This window comes from Myodes glareolus, chromosome 6 (assembly GCF_982192425.1).
Source record: "Myodes glareolus chromosome 6, mMyoGla1.1, whole genome shotgun sequence".
NCBI classification, from domain to species: Eukaryota; Metazoa; Chordata; class Mammalia; order Rodentia; family Cricetidae; genus Myodes; species Myodes glareolus.
The window spans coordinates 65924559-65948517 of NC_142031.1; the positions used below are offsets into that span (position 1 = coordinate 65924559).

Sequence of the window (23959 nt, forward strand, 5' to 3'; positions counted from 1 at the left end):
GGAGGAAGGGTGGGAGGGAGAACTGTGGTTGGAATGTAAAATGAAATAAAAAAATAAATATTAAAGATAGCTGGGTGATGGCAGAACATGCCTTTAATCCCAGTACTTGGGAGGCAAAGACAGACGGATCTCTGTGAGTTCACCGGTAGTGTGGTCTACATAGTAAGTTTCAAGACAGCCAGGGCTGTTTCAGAGACAAATCCTGTCTTGAAAAACCAAACCAAACAAAAAAAGAATCCCATGAATAACCATACATAAAATGGGGGTACTAACAACATGACTCCAGTTCTTTGACTGGGAACTGCTCTGAGAAAAGGTATGCCAGCATGAGACTTTTAAAGGTTTCCAAAGCTAAGAAGGCAAAGGTGTAGAAACCGTATGCGTGCAAGAACAGTAACAGGCACTTCCGTCTTCTACCTACAAGGCAGCAATGCAGAGTCTCCCACCATGTCATTGTTTCTACCATCACACCCCTGTCCCCTGCTCCCCAATTGATTTCAATGTCACAGTGTCTTCTGTGACTTTGACCCCCCTCCTCCCTCTTCAATCTTTGTAATTTCTTTGGACCAATCTGAAGGAACAAAGATAATTTCTCCATATCACAATCTTCGGCACATTGGCAATGTCTCTTTAACCATGAAATGTAGCACAGAGCAATTCCCAAGGTTAGAACATTAGAATCTCCAGAAAACCATCATTGTGTTTCCCACAGTTGGATAAGATGAATTGCATGGAAAAGTATTTGGATCTATGAAAATCCTGATCTTTATTTTATTGGAGAATATGAAGTCTCAATTAAAAAATTAAAAGGAATGATTTGTAAAAGTCCGGAAATAGTATTATTAGCCCACGGAAATCTCATTGAATGGTGCAATGAGCTTCTGAGGACTTCAATAAAATGGGAACACTCTGAACTGTAAAGTGGTGTCCATATATAGCTAATGCTGACTTGTTTGTTTTGAGTTTATACAGATATCTGAACTACAATGTCCATATTTTTCTTATCCTCCTCTAGCATTCCCAGTCCCTTCTTTACGGTGTGGGCTCATTGAAAAGCACCAGGGGACACAGCACGGATTAAGACAAAACGTTTGGAGTTGCCGTGAGATTGTATGTGGTGGATTACGTGGAAAATGTTTAAAAACTATTTTATTGCTGTTAAGATTACAGTGTGATCCCATGGCGGGTGAGGGCTGTGGGCTGGAGACAAATCCGCCATGCAGATGGAGTGCAGAGTTTACAGAGATAAAGGAAACGGGGAAGGGAAGAGAGAACGGGAGAAACAGAGAGAAACGGAGAGATGTAGATAGAGGGAAAGAGGAAGAAGGAGAAGAAGAAGAAGAAGGAGGAGGAGAAGAAGAAGAAGAAGAAGAAGAAGAAGAAGAAGAAGAAGAAGAAGAAGAAGAAGAAGAAGAAGAAGAAGAGACAGAAAGCTGCCTCCTCAGAGAAATGGCAGAAAAGAAGAAAGCAGGAGTAGGCAGGGCTTATCTCCTGAGAGTGCCACTCCCTGAGTCTATGGGAGTCATTTTCTTTCAAACCACCACAATCCCCAGTGATATGACAGTAGCACATTATCTTGGGAATAACTGTTAAAGATTAAAAGAACATATGTATATTTTCCTCTCTTGGCAGCATACAGCACCTTCCACTATGAATAGCTAGTCCTTGAGAATAGTGCTTTCAGACCAGCTCCAGCTTGATACCTTGAAGGCCTGTGTCCAAAGTCTGTGTTGTCTTCAGCAATAGGATCTACCTTCAAGTTCTGGAGGGCAGGCAAAGAAAATGGCAATACCTATATTGTTTGGGAGAGTCTCTTAGACACAAGCCTCCTTGGCCAACAACTTCAAAGGATGTTATCCATGCCTAGCACTCAGATTTTCTTCAAAGATGGTCTATTGCATTGGAGTTATTCCATGAAGTGTAACTCTACTTCCTCCTCCTCCTTCTCCTCCTCTCTCTCTCTCTCTCTCTCTCTCTCTCTCTCTCTATATATATATATATATATATATATATATATATGGCCTTTATATATTTTTAGGTAAATTTATAAGCATGTTTTCAATGGTTTTTTGGTTTTTAAATTTTATTTTTTAAAAGAAAACAAACTATCTTTTTTCATTTTACGTATGGCCCCCATGTCAGCCACATTAATAGAATCCGGTTTGATCACATGCTCGTTCAGTCCCAGTCCAACTGGCCTTGGTGAGCTCTCCTTAGATCAGTACCCTTGTATCAGTGGGTGTACGCTCCCCTCGCGGTCCTGACTTCCTTGTTCATGTTCTCCCTCCTTCTGCTCCTCATTTGGACCTTGGGGGCTCAGTCCAGTGCTCCAGTGTGGGTCTCTGTCTCTATCTCCATCTATCGTCGGATGAAGGTTCCCTCTGATCCTGATTTCCTTGCTCACGTTCTCCCTCCTTCTGTTTCTCATTTGGACCTAGGGAGTTAAGTCCAGTGTTCCAATGTGGGTCTCTGTCTCTATCTTCATCCATCGCCAGATGAAGGTTCTATGGTGGTATGCAAAATATTCATCAGTATGGTTATGGGCCAAGGCCAGTTCAGGTACCCTCTCCTCTGCTGCCCAGGGAACAATCTGGGGACCTCTCCTTGGACCTGGGAACCTCTCTAGAATCAAGTCTCTTGTAAACCCTAAAGTGGCTCCCTTAGTTGAGATATATACTTCCCTGCTCCCATATCCATCCTTCCTCCCTCTCCCCCATCCCATTTCCTCAAGCTATCCCCAATACTCCCCTTCTCCCTTCTCTCTAACCATCTTCCCTTACTTCCACCCCTCCAGCCCCCCGTGCACCCAAGTTTGCCTGGCCATCTTGTCTACTTCCAATATCCAGGAGGATAACTATATGATTTTCTTCAGATTCACCTTCTTATTTAGCTTCTCTAGGATCACGAATTATAGGCTCAAAGACCTTTAATTATGGCTAGAATCCACTCATGAGTGAGTACATACCATATTCCTCTTTTTGGGTCTGGCTTACCTCACTCAGTAAAGCGTTTTCTATTTCCATCCATTTGCATGCAAAATTCAAGATGTCATTGTTTTTTACCGCCGAGTAAAACTCTAATGTGTATATGTTCCACACCTTCTTTAATCATTCTTCTATTGAGGGGCACCTAGATTGTTTCCAGGTTCTGGCTATTACAAATAGTGCTGCTATGAACATAGTTGAACAAATGCTTTTGTAGTATGATAGGGCATCTCTTGGGTATATTCCCAAGAGTGGAATTGCTGGGTCCTGAGGGAGGTTGACTCCCAGTTTCCTGAGAAACCGCCACACTGATTTCCACAGTAGCTGCACAAGTTTGCATTCCCACCAACAATGGATGAGAGTTCCCCTCACTCCACATCCTCTCCAGCATAGGCTATCATTGGTGTTTTTGAGTTTAGCTATTCTGACAGGTTTAAGATGGTACCTCAAGGTTGTTTTGATTTGCATTTCCCTGATCGCCAAGGAGGTTGAGCATGACTTCAAGTGCCTTTTGGCCATTCTTCTGTTGAGAATTCTCTGTTCAGTTCAGTACCCCCATTTTTTAATTGGGTTAATCAGAGTTTTAGTGTCTAGTTTCTTGAGTTCTTTATATATTTTGGAGATCAGACCTTTGTCTGATGAGGGGTTGGTGAAGATCTTCTCCCAGTCAGAAGGCACTGGGACTTGTTTCATCTGCACGTACTGGCTTTTTGGGATCCAGTCTGTTTGGATGCTCACCTTCCTAGACCTGGAGGGAGGGGGGAGGAACTTGAACTTCCTGCAGACTGCTCTTAGGACTGGAGAGGGAGTGGGGGGAGTGGGAGAGTATTGGGAGGAGGGGAGGAAGTGGAAATTTTTATAAATTAATAAAAAAATAAAGTCAAGATACGATAAAAACTGTCTTAGCTTCTAACTGCTTTTAAGTCCTTTCTTTATTTTATAATAATGTGCATCCATATCTGACCATTGGAGTTCCAAACCAACAGTTGTGGGTAGATGACAGTAACTAATCATGCCTATTTGTCTATCAAGTGGAGACATTTGATGGGCTGATTGATGACAAGCTTGGAGCTCATGGGGAAGTTCTGGGTTGTCAGTGTAGACTTGAGATTTATCTGATTATAGAAAACATTTAAATACATGGAACTGGACACAACCTCCTGCAGAGAGATTCTAGACAGAAAAAGAGGGGGGCAAGGAGAGGGCTGTGTGAGACAAGGTGGTCAGACTAACGGAGATGGGCATGAGAAGGAATCTGGAATCATCCTCCACTAGGTCATCGGGACCGAGAGTCCACACTTTTCGAGTGATCCCACCTAATTTTTCTTACAGTATCCCATGTTTACCTGCTTGTCCATCAGAGAACAAGAATCTTTCGCTCTTGTTCCTGGCATTCAGAACAGTATCTAACACAATGTGATAAATGATGAAGTATAGATTTACTTTCCCAGAAATATTCTGAAACATCTTTAGCAAGACACATGGTATAAGACATAACATTCATGAATACTTTCATATACCTACTAACATAAATGAAGATTATTACCTTATCCCTAAGAATTTTCCCTATTATTACAGAGAGAAGAGTCACTCAAAATAGGGCCTAAAAAGCAAAACAAAATAAAACAAAATGGCCTAACACTCACCAGAAGCAGAAGCACATGAAAACTTGTTTACAGTGTAATTTCTAGGCTCCTAAAGTATTATGTCATTCTTACTCAAACTAAAATTTAAAAAGTACTAATAAAGATAATGCAAATAAAAGTCTTCATTTCAAAATTCTCCAGACCTTCAAACAAGTGAATGATGCACATGGATTTTAACATTATTTAAAGATTGTAAAAGCATGATTTACATGGAACTCTTGCTTTAATGGGAACTGGAAACTGATGTTAAAAAAGCATGCAAAACAGAAAGAAGTACATATGTCAGTCACTTTTCATCACTGTGCCAAAATACCTAAAATAAATTTAAAGGATGAAATATTTATTTCGGCTATAAAGACATAGTGGTGTGTGCCTTTAATCCCAGCACTTGAGAGGCAGAGGCAGGCAGATCTCTGTGAGTTTGGGGACAGCTTGGTGTGCCTGGTGAGTTCTAGGACAGCTAGCCCTATGCAGAGAGAGACCCTGCTTCAAAACAAACAAACAAAAGAAAACAAACACACGTATTGGCTTACAGGTTGAGAGACCAGTGGTGAGTCACAGCATCATGGTGGGGAGTGTGTGAGACTGCAAAGCTGTCCAGGAAGCACAGAGAGATAAAAGAAGCTATATCCTTCAAAGGCACAGTCCTTCAATGATTTGTCTTCCTGAAGCAGTCTTCAATTTCTAACAGCTCATTCAGATGTGACATTACCAATGGTCAAATCACCTCTCAGATACTCCACAACTGAACACTGCTGCATGGAAAAACCAAAATTTCAACACACGAGCCTTATGGTGAAGGGAGGAGTATTTTACTTCCAAACTCAATATATAATAGCGCCACAATTACAGCTTACCTGACACATGCCAAATGAATTCTGCAGGCTTCAGAGAACACTCCACTCAACTACTTAAACAAGGCGCATCAGTTATAGTCTGTTATGCAGCAAATGGGACATTGGGCGAAAAAATATGACAACTTAATTAGTGAAAGCATGTATATCCCAAGAGTAGAAGGCCCAGAGAAGGCACGAGGAACAATTGGGAAGTTGCTGTCAGCAACCTGAGTCTAGCCCTCCCAACTGACTTTGAGCAAGTTACTTCATTTCCCCACATTTCACTTTAAACTGTGGTTGAGTAGATATAATCCTGAGTATCTATAAGGTCAGAAAAGATTGTTGTCTCTTTAAAGACAGAACCTTCAGTTATTTCTGGCACAGGTTCAGTGAAACTAGAAACATTAATCACCTGAGATAATGCATTACAAGGCATGTGTAAGACATGTTACGTTAATGTGTTAATGCGTTCTGCCTGTGGAAGAGAGACGGATGCAACAGATACCCAGAGAGATTTGAAGCCAGGAGATGGAGAGAGATGTGTACCTTGACGTCCTGTTTTTAATCTGTTTTTAAGATTCCACTTCCATTTTGTATTGACATCTAGATGTATCCTGCTGTTGGAGATGTAGGTAAATAGACCTGAGTGGCATCATATAAATATAGTTTTTCAGTGTTACTAGTGGGAAATTTACACACATAAAACTGTGTTCCTGAGGGACACTACCTTGTACATGTCACATCCTGGCATTGTAACATAATCACTTATTCTATGTGTTTATGTCTCCAGACACTAATGACCACTTTTAATAATGGCTTTACTGAATAGCTGTGGGGTTTTAAAAATTGGTTCATGAAAAACTCGGCACAGTGAATGGCTTTTTCTACATTCATTGAATGTTACCTAGTGGATATGGAAAACAGAACTGACAAAAAAGGGTAATGAAGTTTAGCGGTTTTCATTCCACAGCTGGCTGGAAGGTGGCACCATCACTGAGGTACTGAATACAAGAACAAGGCTTCCTTTCCATGCGTGTGTGATAATTACTGTGATTTTTCAAAGTTCCATGCGGCTTCGTCTGGACATAAGAATGCCATATCGGCTACAGAACTTTAAGACTGTAAATACACTGAACGCGTATCACGTAGCAAGTGCTGAGGATACGATCTTGGAGTCTGTGGTAAGTTGAAAGCACCTCTGAACAGTCTCATTATCCCAAAGTGCAGACTATGTGAAGCGGAATACTAACGCGAAGGTTAACTGAGAGCCAACTTCCCTGTGTGCATGAAGAAGGGACTGGAGATGGAAGACAGGAAAGGGGGCAGGTGTGGAGAACAGAAGAAAGGGCGTCAGAGGAGGGGAAAAACTAATAAATAACCATAAAGAACAGAAAACGGGTAAAATTTAGAAAACATAAAGGAAACTCTCTAAGTGCTCCCAGCTATGTCGCTGGCTAGGGACCACATTCCTACTAAGGTGTCATCAAAGCTCTCGAACTCGGGATCCCCCGCTCAGAAAGCGTTCTAAGGGCGCCAACTTCCGGGACGGGCTCGGCGCCGTGTTGTGACGTCACGACTGACCGGGACTTCCGATTCTGGTGCCGCTTTGCCAGATCTGTGGATAGCTTGATACACCTTGCAGGTGAACAGGTGAGGTGCTGCAGACCGCACGGTGGGTGGTTTTCCCTGAGGAAGGACGGGAGTGCTGCGCTCAAGGCGGTGACGGGATAACGACTTCATCCCGGGTGCGGAGCCGCTGAATTTGGTCGTGGAGAACGAGATGGTACTGCATGCACCCCAACTGTGACAAGGTCGCCAGCGGCTCCCTGGGAAGGGATGAGCCTGTGCCACGTTAGGCAGTGCGCTAGAAATGAGTCAGAGTCCGTCTGGGGCTGCCCTCGCATCTCTTCCTGCCTTAGTTGCCAACTCTCACTTTTGGCGGTTTCCCCCACTCTCTCGCTGCTCAGAATACAGGTTGAGACAATTCATTCATTACTCACTAATTCATCTCTTCCCTTTCAAGTTATTACTGATCATCTGCTCTCTGTTCTGTATGCTAAACAGTGGGAGAACGGATAGTCTGCCATTTGAACCCTCCCATCTTTCTTTGCCCTTTTAATTTTAAAAGCTTGTCCTTATTGCTGGGGTGGGTGGTGCAACCAAACAGACCCGGGAAAGTAGAAAAATCTCTCGTCTTGTGATGGTGGCGCGTAAGCCTTTAAAACTAGCACTCGGGAGGAAGAGGCAGGCGGATCTTTGTGAGTTCGAGGCCAACCTGGACTACAGAGCGAGTTCTAGGACAGGTTCCAAGGCTACAGAGAAACCCTGTCTCGAAAGACAAAAACAAAACAAACAAAACAACAACAACAAAAATTTCTAGGCTTAAGTCACAAAGATTTGTTAAAACAAACTTTGAAACCGTAAGCTGTAATGTTTGGTGTCTGTTGAATACTTTCTTGTTTTCCATGTGAAGTTGAAAGATGTTTCTGTCCCGGGTGGTTTCTCCCAAGAAATCCACACGAGAATTACCTTCACCATTGCAGATAATGTGTTGTTGCTCTGTGACTGATTTAAGAAAAACTTTTTTCTTTGTTTTTAGTTTTTCAAAATGCATCTTTGGCATGCCTTGCATTTCTGTAGATTTCTCCAACTTGAGGTTTGCTCAGCTTCTTGAATCCATCTGTAGATTTATGTCCTTCTCAAATTTGGGGAGCTTCCAGATACTGTTTTCTCTCAGTGTCTCGTTTAGCCCCACAATGTCTCCTCTGGAACTCTGCTTGTATGAATTTTAGGTTGTCATTGTAGTAGAAGTTCTGGGCTACTGCTAAGTTTTTAGACTATTTCCCACTAATTCAGGTTCATTAATCCGGTGACTCTATCCAAGTCTTCTGATCCAGTTTTCTGTTGGTTTCACCCTGCAGTTGATCCCACTATACAAGTTAATTATTATTTTTAAGTCCCTTGCTCTTGTTTCTTATACAGCATTCTTTGGGTAGCTTCCAAACTTTAGTGTGTTCTTACATTTTTTCTGATTTTTCCTCAGTCTTCTTATAAGAACACTTTAATCTAGTCCTTTCTTACTTGAAAACTATTACCTTCCTGATGCTGTCAACATTTTCCCAAACTACTTTGAGGAAGAAATTGGGATGTTAGCAGGTCGGAGAGACTGGTAAGAATTGGCAATGTGGCAGATCACTTTCTGAGATGGTATGTTTGTCTCTTAAAGGTTCAAAATGCCTATCAGTGTGTTGTGAACTAATGCTCCATGACTGATGAATGAGGTGAGGTCCTAAGAGGTCAGAGAACTTTAATCCTCGGGAGACACTTGTATTTGGAAATCAACATGTCTGCACTGCAAAAATCCATTAAAACAGGTCACCTGGAAAGCTTAGCTAGGGATGATGTGTTCTGCTTTTCTAAACCAAGAACCTATTGTTGTCTTGGAGCACCCGTTGTAGAGTTATCAATAAGGTTACTTCCTGATGACCCCTGTTCCAGTGAACACGTCAAAGCCAGCTGTTGAGTTTTCTTAACTAACCTACTTGAGATTTGACCAAGACTATCTATACCCTATCCTTTTAAAATTTCTAATCCACATAATCTGTGAGGATATAACACATTGTTTAAAGGTTTAAGTGTTAGGATGGTGTGCCATGTTGTATGAACAAGTGGGGTGCCCTGTAATTCTTAGGAACTTTTTAATTTTTAAATTGTCACAGCTCTCAATTCAGGTCCCTTGCAAGATATAGTGTGGAATTATTGGTCCCCCTAACTCATTAAGCTGGTGTTCAAGTCCTTCATAGTCTGGAGTTGTAGAAGTCCAGCCCTGATCTCAACGTGTGTGTGTGTGTGTGTGTGTGTGTGTGTGTGTATTTCTGCAAATTTGTCCACTGTGATTAGCATTATACTTTATAGAGTTTTTTATTTTGTATTTTTTTGAGATGGTGTCTTCTTTAATCTAGGCTGACCTTGAACCTGATCTTACCTCTACCTTCTAGTGCTAGGAAAATAGGCCTTAGCCTCAACATCTGGGTTTTTGTTTTGTAGGGTTTGTTTGTTTTTTTTGACAATTTTATATCATATAGCCCTGACTGGTCTCAAACTCACAACATTCTTGCCTTAGCCCCCCACATTCTGGGATTCTGGACGTGCACCAACACACCCAGATGATAGTTTCCATATTTTCTTCTAGAAAGCCCTTATGGTTATTAGCCATCTGTTTGGGGCCATTCGCTTTTAAAATGTGCTTTTCTGACATTTTACCTGTATTTTAATTGGGTTGTGTCTTTTTTTACTGATTTGTAGATGTTCTTTGCATATTCTGGACATGTGCTTGTTGAAGTCTATTTTGTATGTATAGATACTATACACATAATGTAAAAAGTATGAACTGATGTTGTAGCTCCGTGATAGAGCAATTACCTAATATATGCAAGGTCCTAGGTTCAATCCCTAGCCCCACAAAAAGGTGGTTATATCTTTAGATAGATTGTATACAGAGAAATTAAGAGAATGAGAAGAAAATTACAGAGTGGGAGAACACTGAACCTGTTCACATACATGCACGTACACAAATGCATTATGGTATAGGTAGCATTCAAGATTCACACCTGTTTCTGGAGAACATCCTAACATCGGTCTTACAACCAGAAAGCTGTACATATGCACGTGCATCCTCTCCTACTCTGTTTTCTGACTATACTTTCACTACCAGTGTCTAGTGATGAATGCATGTTTTTATCTAAAGAATGCATTTTAAAGCCCTTTCCTTTATGGCTATGGTGTGCTGTAACTGGTTTAAGTAACCTTTGACTGTACAAAGGTCAGGAGATAAGTTGTGATGGAAACATGAGTCTCTTGGACGTTTTATTGTTCTCTTTGTTTTATGCTATATGTGGCTTCCTCTGTGTTGTGGTCGATTCATTTTCTATGTTGATATCTAGTTGGCCCGTGTTGTTTGTTTGAAAGACCATCTTTTTCTTATTTCTATTTCCACAGACCGTCTCCACTATTCTGTTTCCAGAGACCCAATTCTCAGTCTCCTCCCTAGCTCTGCAAGAGATCACCAGCTGAGGGTTCCCTTCCTGTTGCAGCTGCCCATGTCTCCTGCGTATCCCAGGGACCATCCCTTCCAACCCCTTCCCTCAAGTCCTTGCTTCATCCCAGCCTGAAAACCAGGAGTCATTCCCCATGACTATCAGCCAAGCAGGCCAGGAAAATGTGCAACACACAGCCATCACAGTCTGTGGGCAGGTTTCTCAAAGCTGTGGCCTGAAGTTGAACAGGGATCATCTGCTTGAGCTGGGGGCTGGGATATAGCAATGAGTCAGGAAGGGAAGCCAGGAGAGATTGGTCTGGGGAATCCACAGGAGATGTGGGCAGGGGAAAGGGAGGCTGCAGCTGGTGTCTGCTGCAGCGCTGGAGATGAGCCAACCCTGAGGGATTGGGTCTGGGGAAACAGAGAGAGCAGAGTGCTGCCGACAGGCTCTGTATTCCGTATTTTTGATGTTATATTTTTAAAATTTATTCTCTGCCTTTTTATCATTCATATATCACGTTTTGTTTTTCCTGTTAAGCAAATTTTTTATACATTCTTGGACCATTCTTTTAGTGTTACTGGTATTTTTTATAACAGGCAGAAAAAGCTTTTCATTGGCTTCTCCAGTTGTCACCAGTGGAAGATTTTTTGGAAGCAACTGATCTGCTATTGCAAAATCAGATTCACTACATTTTCAACTTAAAAGCAAACCTCGAATGACTGGGAATATTAAGTAGTAGAACACTTGTCTAGCATGTGTGCAAGGCCCTGGGTTCAATCCCCAGCCCCACTCAAAAAAAAAAAAAAAAAGACCTCCAAGCAAAGCCAACTGCCAGTCTCACCTCTGTGGTTTAACATATACGGGTAACCAGCTTGTTAGTATTTGGACTAGAGCTTCTGCTGTTTTCATATTTCCTTCTCACATCGTCTTTCCATATGAATTACAAGCTTGCTGTGTCTGCCACAAACCTTTCAAAAGCCAATCTGTGCATTCCAGTCGCCAAATAGTTCACAAGTAGCTTAAACGCTGGTACCCAGGAACCACACGAATTAATTTCCATTCAAGAATCAGACATGCGCGAGTGTGTGTTCTGCTGTGTCTCATGGTGAGACGGCAGTGATTCACGGGAAGACAGGCTTCTGGGGACGCTTTAGGAGCTTCTTAGACTCCCATGTGTGTGGTAAGTGACACAGGTTCTTAGCAGACAGAGTAATGGAACTCTTGCAGACTGGGCGGCTGCTCCCTGGGTAAAGTGCGCGCTGTGCATGCTGAAGGACCTGAGTTTGGACCCCGAGTGCTCACTGAAGAGCTCTGTTGTGACCCCGGCACAGGGAGAGCGGGAGGGGACATAAGGGTCCTGGAAGCTTACTGGCCAGCCAGTCAGCGCAGAGAGACCCTGTCTGAAGAAATTAAGGTCCCTGCGAGCATAGACAAACATACCCTAAGTTGACCTCTGCCCTCCATACATATGCAAACAGGTGAGGACACACATGTACCGGAAGAAAAGGGGGAAATCTGAAAAACCCACCTGCTATGTCTTTTTGATGCTTAATGTGATTAAAAACTCTTGGGTCATTTTAGCTCAAGCTTTTTAAAAGTTATCATCACCAGTTCCTACATGACGGTAGGAATTCTGGATAGAAAAAATAAGCGGCAGGCATTTGGATGCTTCAGCCTAGTAAGGTACACGTACAACTCTACTTTGAATGTTTTTGTTCATAAGTTTAGTTTTATTGTTCCCATTGGCTTCATACAATATAGTTTATATAGTTGCATTCTAAGTATTACAATAAATTTATGAGAATATTGTAGGTTTGAACTTCTAAGATTTATGCTGGTCAAATGCTGGTTCTCTCTTTTACATATTCCCTAGGTTTGTATGAGATTAAATTGGAAAGCTGTGTTGCAACATAAAATTCAAAAATTATTAATACAGATAAAGCACCTGTATTTAGAAAAACAGGTTTTCATAAATTGCACAAGTCATAGTCACACTTGGTTGTCATCCATCCTGACACTTGGTGCTTATCAAATTGACTTAATCCAGGCCTGCTCATAGACTGAAGCCGAGGCTGAGGGTGGAACTGTCACCCTTCAGCAACCTATAATTGTCATAACATAGTGTTTTGTTAATCTGTCCTTGCAGAACTGAATTACTTCGGGCTCTTAGGTAAGATTTTCTTTCCTTCCTTCTCCACTGCTTGCTGAGACTCAGATGTACAAGGGAAGGGAAGGGAGGGGATGGGAAGGGAAGGCTGCCTTGGCAACACCAGTGAGCACTCCACACTTCTCAGTCCAGTTATTGTGTTTGAAGTGTTTTAGAACTGCAGTTGTGGATTTTGTTTCCCAGTTTTCATAGACTGTGTTTGAGTTTCACGTCTGCTTGAACTCTCAGAAATCTTGATGTTAATCAAACTCCCAGAGTATCATTACTTGGAATTAATTATAATTAGTCAGGAGTGTGTTTAATGGCAGAATTTCCCTCTGGTTAAGTGTGGTCACTGGCTTTGCAGTCTGTGCCCTAATTTAACATTTTGTACTAGCCGCCATCGATTTTGTTTCTGATGCATTGTAAATGTCAGAAAACCTTCACAAGTACACCTACTGTGTTATGATATTTCTGGAGAGGAGGCTGTAATGAATTAACTAAAAATGCTGCAGAGATCCTCAAATGGCTGCAGTGGCAGAAATGCTGCAGGTCCCCAAGCGGTGACAGGCAGTGGGCCATGTGGTGGCAGGCAGGGGGCAGCGGATCCTGAGAGCAGCCAGTTCCAGGCAGGGACGGCACTTGAGACCATGCAGCAGGTCTCCAAAGGTGGCTGGTCTCTGGCGTCGAGCCACATGCAAGAGACAGATGGATAGGCAAGCCTTGCAGAGTGAGGTTGGACACTTATTTAGTAGGTTATGGAAGGGAAGAGGAGAAGAGGGTAGAGCAGAGAAGGAGAGGGAGGGAGGGGAGGAGGGAGGGAGAGGGAGAGAGAGAGAGAGAGAGAGAGAGAGAGAGAACAGTGCGGAGAGACAGAAGGGAGAGACGGGAGAGGCAGAAACTGCCTCTTCAAGAGGGGGAAGGAAAAGGAAGAGACTCAGGCTGCAAGAAGGAAGGAAGATTTGCCTGCCTCAGCAGACAGGGGAGGGAGTGGGCGTTGTTTGTCTCTTAAAGAGACAGGACAGATCATTACAGAGGCTGCAGTGGCATTTACTAGTGATTAAAATAGGCCTGTACATAAAGGTGAGTGAAATTTATTTAGTTAACATATTTTGTATCAGGAGTGGTTCCCTCAACTTAAAGTTTTTAATTTTTTCTAATTATTCTTGCTTAAGAAAAGTTGGTTAAGGCCGGGTGGTGGTGGCACACATCTTTAATTTCAGCACTCGGGAGGCAGAGGCAGGCAGATCTCTGTGAGTTTGAGGTCTACAAGACCTAGTTTCAGGACAGGCTCCAAAGCTGCAGAGAAACCCTGTCTTAAAAAACAAAACAAAACAAAACAAAACAAAACAAAACAAAACAAAACAAAAACCAAACAAACAAACAAAAAACTGTGTTTATTTCTCCATCCCACCTAAATTCATAATAATGACAGCAAAAGGAGTGTGGACATAGACAAGGGGGATGAGGGGACAGATCCTAAGACTGGAGAAATGAAATCAGAAATTTTAGAGAGAAAAGGAAAGTTAAAGGGAATTTACAGAGCTGTCTCAATGGGGCACATGTGCTCAGAACTATAATTTATCCCTCCCGAATGCTGAGTCGTTAAGTAGTTAACTCTCTCACATCGCTTTGTCATGCTGTGCTTAGCCCCATTCATGGCCACTTAGCTTCTTCAGCCCTTTGATGTTATTAAGCAGCACTCCTTGCTTGCTTCAGTCTTACAGAAATATTTTTGTGATTTTATTTTTTGTATAGAATTAATTCCTCAAAATGAGGCAAAGTGGTGCCTTTTGTAGATGTTGAGCCATGCTGTCAGATAGTTTTCCAGATGTGTGGGATTTCCAGTTACACTGCATCCTAACCAGCATTGCCTTTGCCTTAATTACGATGACCTGTCTGGGGAAAGACATTGAGTACTTGTGTTGGGTCCTCGCATCAAACAAAGATGGGGTACAGACCACCAAAGTCTATTAAACCAAAAGGAATCTTTATTTTAGAAAAAGAAAAAAAATTCTTCATAGGGCACAAAGCTTATCAGTTAGCTATAACTGTGACCGCAGTCAGAGAGGCCAGAGCTGTGGCCATGGGCTGTTTCCAAACTCCCTTTTTTTTTTTTTTTTATAGGAAGAAGCAGGCAAGAATTTTTACAGTCTTGCGATAAAAGTCAGATACAAATTACATTTTTTCTCATTAACAGGATTTTTCAGTTAAACTAGTGTTTGTATTTAGCCCATTGTTTCCTTTTGGCACTTCCTGATGGTGTTTACCAAAGCTCTACACTCCCGATGCAGCCAGTTTTGCGTAGCGGGCAAGTGTATGGGACAGTGCACAACCAAAAAGTTAGGTACATCCCATCATTTAAAGGTTAACTCAGCTCTCATCAGCTGCTGGTCATGAGTGACCTGGGTGTGTGTGGGGGTCATCTAAAAGCTGACCCTCAGTTTGCAGAGGGCTGCTTCAGTCTTGCAGACAGAGCTATGGGTTGTAAGGCAAAGTAACCCACTGTTAATAGTTAAACCTAAAGCTGCCAACAGTCTACTCTCATTCTCCTAGGCTTACAACTTTATATTTCTTTATTTCTGCATTCCTATTTCTGGAACCTACATTTCTATATTCTTAGTCTTGGACTCTTTACTTGCACTAAGTCTAAAACTTAGCTGGCTACCTAACCAGTGTCCACTTAAGAAAAAGACTGTGGGCAGGGGAAATGAGCATGATTCCTCTGCAAGCCTGAGGATTTAGGTTCAAATCCCAGCGCCCACATCAGGTGTGTCCAGAGTGCCTGTGCACAGCTTGAGACCCACAGTTCCGGGCCAGCATGGAGAACAAAGGCCAAGCAGCTGGCCGTCCAGAGGCGGACCATGGAGCAGACACTTGGGGTATTGCCGCAGTGCTGCTGGTGCCCTGCCAGGAGACCTAAAGAAAGCACAGTGGCTAGCCCACTGCTGGTGTAAGTGACCCTCTGGAGACACCCAGCACTAGAGCAGTTTCCTCCATTCTGGGTATCCGTGACCTTTGGACTGCATGCTTTATTGTGAGGACTCGATTTTTAACAGCATTCTTGGCCCTTAGTCACTCTATGCCAGGAGTTCTCAGTTCTACCAGTGAAAAACAGTTCCAGTTATTGCTCTGCATCTTTTGGTGACAAAACCCCCTCCAGTTGGAAAGCAGCCTCCACTGGGGGATTTCACAGCCTGAACAGCACACAGGGGAAGACGTGTCCACCAGGGAGAGCCTGCAGGGGAGGCTTCCAGCTGCCACTCTCCAACCACTTCCACCACGAACTCATCACGGCCTCCCCTGACAGAAGAAAAGCATTTCAGAGCCCAGGGTCAGAGCAGAGAGTGCAGCCATGAGAGAGGGGCTGGAATTCCTGGTGGGAGGCAGCAAATGGGTCATTGACAGCAGCAGGAAGGCGTCCAGAAGTGACTGGGGAGAAAGCATGAGCAGAGTGACTGCAGAAAAGCAGTGGGCACCGAGGAAAGGACCGGATAGCACGGCGGGGTGGGGGGGGGGGCAGGCTGTCCTGAAGGCTAGGACAGAGTCTTGAAGTGTTGAGACCTGGTACCCACAGACAGGGAGGGCAGAAACAGAGATGGGGGATTACTTAAAGATTTCAGAGTCACCAGTTTGTGTGTATAACGTGATACAGAGAATCATGCATGCTTGCCGCCCCATGCCCTGGGATTCCCTGCCCACCTCTTTCATAATCCAGTGATGCGGTGCTTCCCTTACACAAGACTACTGCAGAATTTGGACAGAAGAGGGTGACTAGAATGAGCATAAGGAACTCAGTGTCCCATCCTGGGAGAGCTGAGCTTTCCCCAGCCATTGCCAGGTAAAGGTTGAGGGCCATCTCAGGTGAGGCACTGAGCTACCAGAGAGGCCAGCCTAGGGCAGGGAAGTCATCCAAGGGCACTGTGGCTTCCAACTGGAGACAGCCACAGGGGAAAATGCTAATCTGTCTTTGACTCAGGCCCATTCTGACCTCTTTTTCATTCTTGACCTGTGACTGGTGTTTCTCAGGAAACCCTTGTGGTTGGTTTGAATCGATGCAGATAGCTGAATAGTCTTGCACCTGGGAGGTGCCCTGCGGCATTCTTTTCTGAGTGTTTTTTTAAATGACCCCTTTTAATTCTTCAATTTTGTCTTTGGTTCAAGGTTTTATATTTTCCTGCCTTTTGTGGGGGATGGGGAGAGAGGAGGGGAAGGTTGAGACAGGGTCTCCACACTAGCATCCAGTTCTCTGTAGCTAAAGAGGCTAACCTTGAACTCCCACGTCCGCTTCCTGAGGGCTGAGACCACAGCTGTGCACACCTCTCCGGCCTTTTGCTTGGTCTCTATTTTATTTCTCATACCTGCCCCTCATCCTTTTATTTAGCGATGGACTCAGACGTTCAGGAAGAAATCCCTGTGCACGAGGAATTCTTTTTCTGCGGTGGAGATGAAACCCAGATTATAAAATGTGGGCCCTGGACGAACCTCTTTGATGAACCGAGTGTCACCAGGCCCAAACTGCTTGTCTTCGTTATTCCAGGTAAGTGTAAACGTTACAGATGCTCAGAGCCTCTGCCTGCAGAGCTGCTGCTGGTAAACTGTGGAGAAGCAGAGGGAAATTAAATTACTCCTGATAACAACCATGGTTACTGCTCTGGGCGTGCGGTTTTTTCTTTACATTGGTGTTTTCCATATTACCTATTATATGGAGATGCCTTGTCTTATTATGGAGAAGGTACCACATGCACAACTTTGTAATTTCCCTTATAAACGTTTTTATTTTTGTATCTTTATCAAAGTTTAAGTTTTTTTTTTAACAACTTTCTCCCTCCTTTAAATGATTATCTATTTAACGTGGAATTTATACTCTGTGATTTTCTTCCTCGCCCTTTGTGACTTTTCTCTGTCACTGCCAGAGATAGCTAGTTGGTTGCAAATAATAAACTTTGAAATTGTGCTCTGCCTGGCACATGTGGCAGACTCCCTGTCGGTGTGTCTTTGTCTTTATTTCTGCATTTATTAGGTTAGATGGAGATATTCAAACTGGCCAAAGTAATCTTTTCCTTTAGGATTATAAAAACAGCTCTGCATGCCATGCGTTGTCACTGTGTGGTGGATCCCTCAGGCTGGAAGACATTTGTTGCTCCTTCTTTCCTTAGATGGTCATTACATACAGAGGTGGGGTTTCTCCACATGCCCAGAGTTGGTCAGCTACTGGAATTTTCCTAGACTAGGGACCCCAAGATCCATGACAACCTGTGCTTAAATTACAACAGACCCGGGCTAATAAGAACGTTTGTCTCCCTGAGCAAGTCTCACTGTGGAGTATTGAGTATAACTCAGCGTTTCATTTTGAGTCTCTGGTTTTCAGGATCTGTAGCTCTTCCTTCAATTATTCTGTTTTCTGGGAAGGAATCTTCTTCCATGTTTCTGTGTGACGTGTGAGAGCCTGTCTGCTAATGTTCAGAGCGGAACGGAGGAAAGGAGTTGAGGTGTCCGTGCTCAGCTCTACCGCTCTTACCTCGCCTCAGTACGGGACTTCCGTGCCCAGCTGTGCTATTTCTGAGCTGCTATCTTTTTGGCTTAACCTTTTCTGGAAACAAGCTTGCAATCTTCCAGGATTTAACGTTCTCCTTGAAAAATGAACTAGACTAGTCATCCTGGACTGGAGGTGTTGTCCTGCAGCTGGAAGGAAGGGAAGGAGGGAGAGAGGGAGAAAGGAAAGGAGGGAGGGAGGGAGGGAGGGAGGGGGAAGTTTGACAACTAAAATGATCAAATGTGAAAGGATTTAAGGGAAAGTGTAGTAGTCCCTGCCCCACCCCCATGTCTGTGTTCTGTTAGGGTCAAACTCGGTTTCTGAGAGCGGTGCTCATGGAGGGTGGGGCGACCCCTTGAGGACGATAGGTGGAATAGCAGTCTGCCCAATGAAAGGCCTTGTCTTCCAAAAGAGAGGTAGGTGTTGGGTTCTTGAGCAGCTTCGTGCTAGAATAGAATAGCAGGCATATTGTAAGTAAGGGGTAAAAGCGCCCAAGATTCATCTGGAGAAGGGTCCTCAGAATTGGGGTGCTCTTTCTGTTAGCTGTTTCTGGCTGGTGAAAGGGCCTGAGCTTGTTCTTACAGTCCGTGTCGGATTAAGAGATAAGGCCTGAGTCACAGTGTTCCTTTGTCCCATCACCGACTTCTGATCCAGAACATGTGGGGGTGGCACAGTCATTCTCCAAAGGTCCTCCAGGGCCTCATTATGTACACCAGGCCACATTATAGGAACTTGTTGCTTAAACTTGGTGCAGATAAGTCCTTTGGGTTTGATAACTGTGCTAAATTATGGGGCAGAGGTGGTGACTCAGTTCATCTGGGTTTTGAAATCTCTTCGTGTGCGCAACAAGAGAACTGCCACTTAAGGACCAGGTAATGTGTGAGTGACCAAAAAGCTGATGGGTTGGAGTGGGCAGAGTAAGTCTAAAGTAACGTGAAATAGTTGATAGGGGAGGCAGCCCTGGAACTCCCCCACCTAGTGGGATTCATTTCTGGGTGTGCTGCTGAAAAGTGCTTGCTGCCCTTGAGGTGTGTGAAGTGTTAAACAACAGTGAGTGAGGGAAGCCATGTTTGCTGTGTGGTGAGGAGGTAGAGGGAGCAGTTAGCGGAGGCACTGAGGATACCGGGAAGTACGACACATTCCTCATCCTGTGATCTCTTGTAGCACTTTGGGATTTTCAGATGTGTCCTTTATGTTTGCTCTGTTCCTCTGTGGCCTTCACTGTTTTCCTCAGATTCCCTCAGAGGCCTAGGCTGGTAGAATTCCCGTACCTTTGTTTGGGGCCTCATCTATGTAAACTGTCAGGAAAGTTAGGGTGCACACTTATGGGTGGAGGCATCCAGAGTTTTGTGTTTTCCCCATCATGCCACTTTCAGCACCCTGCATTTATTTATTTTTTGGGGGGGGCTTTGATTTGAGGACAGCCCAGGCTACATAGTAAGTAGCCAAGATGTGCTAGAGTGTGAGAGCCCCTGTCTCAAAAGGGAGAAAGATTAAATACATTGAGAAACAGACAGTAATGGGCAGAGACTAGCTTCACTGGGTGCAAAGACTGTGTACAGAATCTAGGAATTGTGATTCAGTATTTCATGTGTGTTGTGTTTAAAAATATAGCTCTATTACTAAGTACATTCCAAGTTCCACTTTTTCTGTATCTATTAAGATGAATGTGTGAATCTTTCAGTTTATAAGTATGACAGATAAAATTGATTTTTAAATGTTAAATCAATGGTGTCATCCTTTGATCAACTCTACTTAGTCACAATGTAGATTTTGTTTTTAAACTTTTGATGGGTTCAGTTTGCTGGCCTTTAGTGTATAATTTTTCACCTCTGTTCCCCGTGATACTGACCTGTAGTTTTGTTTTTCTAGAAGTTGCATCTGGCTTTGGTATGATGGTGATATAGACCTCACGGAATGGGCTGATAATTATTTCTTCCTTGCATATTTTCTTGAAGAATACTTATAAACTGATAGTATTTCTTCCCTTAAATGTTTGGCAGAATTTACCAGTAAAGCCATGTAGGTCTGGATTTGTTTGCGAGCTCTTCAGTCTTTAAGCTTGACATTCTTTGGTTCATAGTAGGTCTATTGAAATTACCTAATTCTTTTTGAATAAGTTGAGATACTTTCCATCTTTATAGGAAGTGGTCTATTTTGTCTTAATTATCAAAAATCTAATGTTTTCTAATTATTCTTTTACTGTTGAAAAGAAATGATTGGAATCTGATCATGCCTAAACCCTCTTAATCCTGTGTTGATAGACTAAAGGGCAAATTTCCAATCGTGGTCCTCAGATCCTGACTAGTTTATTTCTCCTCATCCTCCCTTCTGTGTAAAGGCTTCTTAGCCATCTTCCTTAGTTGTGATGCTATTGGATATAACAAGAAGAGCCAAGGGTGGAGGGACTACTTCTGTTTCTTTAATAACTAAGCTCTTTATTTCTTCGTGGCTTTCATTTTACCCTTTGGACCGCAGCTAAAAAATTCACTTCCTCAGACCTTGGATTTGTTGTTTGTTTTTTTAAGTCATACTGATCTCTTTCACAAGATCCTATTTGTTTTGTTTGTACGAATTATCACATGTGTGAATCAGGTCACCCATTTGATTATGTCTTTATTCTCTCTTCTGTATAATCTCCATGGAGCTCCTTGCATGCCTGTGTATGACACAGTGACTTCCAAACAGTGACTGCCCAATACAAATGTAATAGTTACAGTAATATGTAGTGGAGGCTATAATACTGACAGAGATTGAGCTTGCTGTAGTTGGCATTCTACTTGGTGGTCATAAAATACTGTATTAAAGCAAGGAGAATTAATTAAGATCATATTGTAAATAAGAGGAAGAACTCAAACTTACACCCTGAGACAAGCAGAAAAGGCCGTTCTATAGTTACCTTGTTCTCGAATGTTTTTATATACCCTGTCATTGAATTTGTTGTACCTAAAATGTGTAGTTATGATCTTTAATGTTTTTTAGCTTTAATTGTAATAATAATTATAACAGCTACCATTTACTAAGTGCCTACTAAGTGCCAAATTTTGTGTAAATGGCTCTTTGTTCACTTTCCTCTAATGGGAATTCCGCCTGCATTGTAGGTGTTTTGTAAGACCAACTGTAATCAGGTCCACAGAAGGTCTTAGTTTCTGTTGCTGTGATGAAGCACCAAGGCCAGAAACAAGTTGAGGAGGAAAGGGTTTATTTCATCTGACAGCTTTACCTTTCATCATCCAGGGAAGCTGGGTGGGAACTCAAGGCAGGAACTGATGCAGAGGCCGTGGACGAGTGCTGCTTACTTGCTGGACCCCCTTGGCTTGAGCAGACCACTTTCTTATAGCATTCAGAACCACCAACCCAGGGGTAGCATCACCTTCAGTGAGCTGGTCCCTCCCACATCAATCCCCAGCAGCCAAGAAAATGCACTGCAGGTTTGCCCTCAGGCCAGTCTGGTGGGAGCCCTTTCTCAATTGTGATTCCTTCTTCCCAAATGACTCTCTTACTTGTGCCAAAAGTTACATAACCTGTTTGTTCTTATTGTTTCATCAAAGACTGAGTTAGGATATGTAAAACGCTGACTTAAGAATTTAAGGTGTTCTGAGGGTTACCTAGTGATGCTTCCAGCCATATGTTGATTAGTTGTTGTAAAGTGTGACTGTGGGACAGAAAACACTCCCTGAAGAAAGGCTATTGGTCCAGTCAGGGTTTCTACTGCTGTGAAGAGACTCCACGAACACTGCAACTCTTATAAAGGGAAACATGTAACTGGGGCCAGCTCACATTTCAGGTTCAGTCCATTATCATGGCAGGACATGGCAGGATGCAGGCAGACATGGTGCTGGAGAAGGAGCTGAAAGTTCTACACCTTGATCCACAGGCAACAGGAAGTGATCTGTCTGTTACACTGAACATAGCTTGAGCAAAAGAGACCTCAAGGTCTACACCCACAGTGACACACTTCCTCCTACAGGGCCACAGCTACTCCAACAAAGCCACACCTAATAGTGTCCCTCTCTTTGGAGGCCATTTTTGTTCAAAGCATCACAGCTATACTCAGTGAAATCTCAGGTCTTTCTAGAATAATATGTAAATTAAGTATAATTTCACTCAGAAGCCCAAGAAGATTTTTCAAAATGGACTCAACTACTTTGAGCCCCTAGAAAGCTTAAAGAGAAAGGATTTGTCCATGAACATTATTAAACCATGAACATGTACACCTGCCTCTGTGTGTGTGTGTGTGTGTGTGTGTGTGTGTGTGTGTGTGCAGAAGGGTGTAAGATAGGATGGTTTAGCAAAGAAGAACAGGTTTAAATAAATTAGAAATTTAGTGTTGGATCTGAAGACACTTCAGATCAATGCAAGGGGGTAAGTACATTACGTAATTAATGTTTTCATGTAACTGGCTATTAGAAGAAAAGAAGTTGAGTGTGCTGTTTTGTATTTACTGCTAAACAGCGTTCCTATTCTGCATATTTACATTGATAAAGGTGAAGAAGTGCCATTCGCATACACAATGGGTATCTAACTTCTGTTGATATCCCCCCTCTCCATTCCTTCTTCTTCAACTGCACAGTAGCCAGAAAGCTGACCAAAGAACACATCACTGCCTTGAGAAAGTTTTCATGTTAGTTGGCAAATTGTCAGCACCACCATAAGATGGCTTAGAACTTAAAGGCTTGGTCAGAATGCTACAGAAGCAAGGTATCAATATGGATGATGAAACCATTACAGAGTACCATGATAGGCAGACAAGGCTGTGCACGTGGAATAGTTAGCATCTTTATACCTATTACTGTGTTTCAAGCAGTATTGAAATATGTCATATGTCTATAAATTCACTTAGCATCATGTACATTTGTACTTTATCCCATTTCATAGATGAAAAGTCAAACCACAGAGAGAATAAATAACTTGGCAAAGCTCACAGTTCATAGGGAAAGCCAGAGTTAACAGCCCAGACAGCCTAATTCTCTTCCACTTTGCTGTGCTGTCTAGGGATCTGTAAGATGTGGACCCTTGGTGTGGATGGCAATCGTGGTTTATACACTATTGCCACAGACCATGTTCAGCTAAAGTAGAGAACACCTTATAGCATGAGGAAATAGATAAGTGAATTGGAGAAATAGGTGGTAGGTAAAAGTGGATATCTGTGGAAAGTGCTACAAACAGTGAAGAATTTATACAGATGATGATTGCAGGCTAAAGCCCCCTAGTTCATTGACTTCACCCTGCAGATATATCATAGTGATTATTCTGTTCCTCTATGCCAAATCCATGTCAAAAATCCCTTCTGTATATACACAAGAAAAATCATGTGTAGTGTATGTCCTTCTGTGGTCCATTACACACAAACACACAATACAACACACACACATGCACTCCAAATATTTGAAATGGAAAGATAACATTTAAAGTTTTGTAAGATTCTAACATTGATTTGACTGGCCTGTTTTTTTTTTTCTTGTTGTTCTTATTGTTGTTTGTTTTAATTTTAGTTTTTGTTCAGAATAACTGAGGTGGTCAGATCTTGAAATTCCACAGAGACAGTATTAGTGGTTTGGGGCTTTATTCTGGTAACAGTGGGGAGCCATGTAAGGGAGATTTAAAAAGATACTTCTATGCTTTGGTTTGTGAAGATCTTTCTTATGATAACTAAGTGTAAGTGTGAATGTTACTGGATTTGTAGAGAATGGTGTGAGAAAGCCCGGAGCCCCCTCTTTCAGGCCTAACATCACCTCACATGGGTCTGCCACCTTTCTAATCCACAATCTT

General features: G+C 42.7%; 1 protein-coding gene across 3 annotated transcripts in view; it reads left to right on the plus strand.

Annotated features, from left to right (window-relative positions):
* Positions 1-7010: 7010 nt before the first annotated feature.
* Positions 7011-23959, plus strand: part of Ldah (lipid droplet associated hydrolase) — a 79622-nt gene continuing 62673 nt past the window's right edge. Inside the window, exons 1-2 of one of the 3 annotated variants that reach the window (XM_087907253.1) lie at positions 7011-7116; positions 17036-17191. In XM_087907253.1, the coding sequence (XP_087763379.1) occupies positions 17038-17191 (154 nt within the window). In that variant the 5' untranslated portion in view covers positions 7011-7116; positions 17036-17037. Of the gene's footprint in view, positions 7278-17035; positions 17192-23959 lie in introns of all 3 variants that reach the window. The other 2 variants (XM_087907254.1, XM_087907255.1) reach the window with 2 other exon arrangements.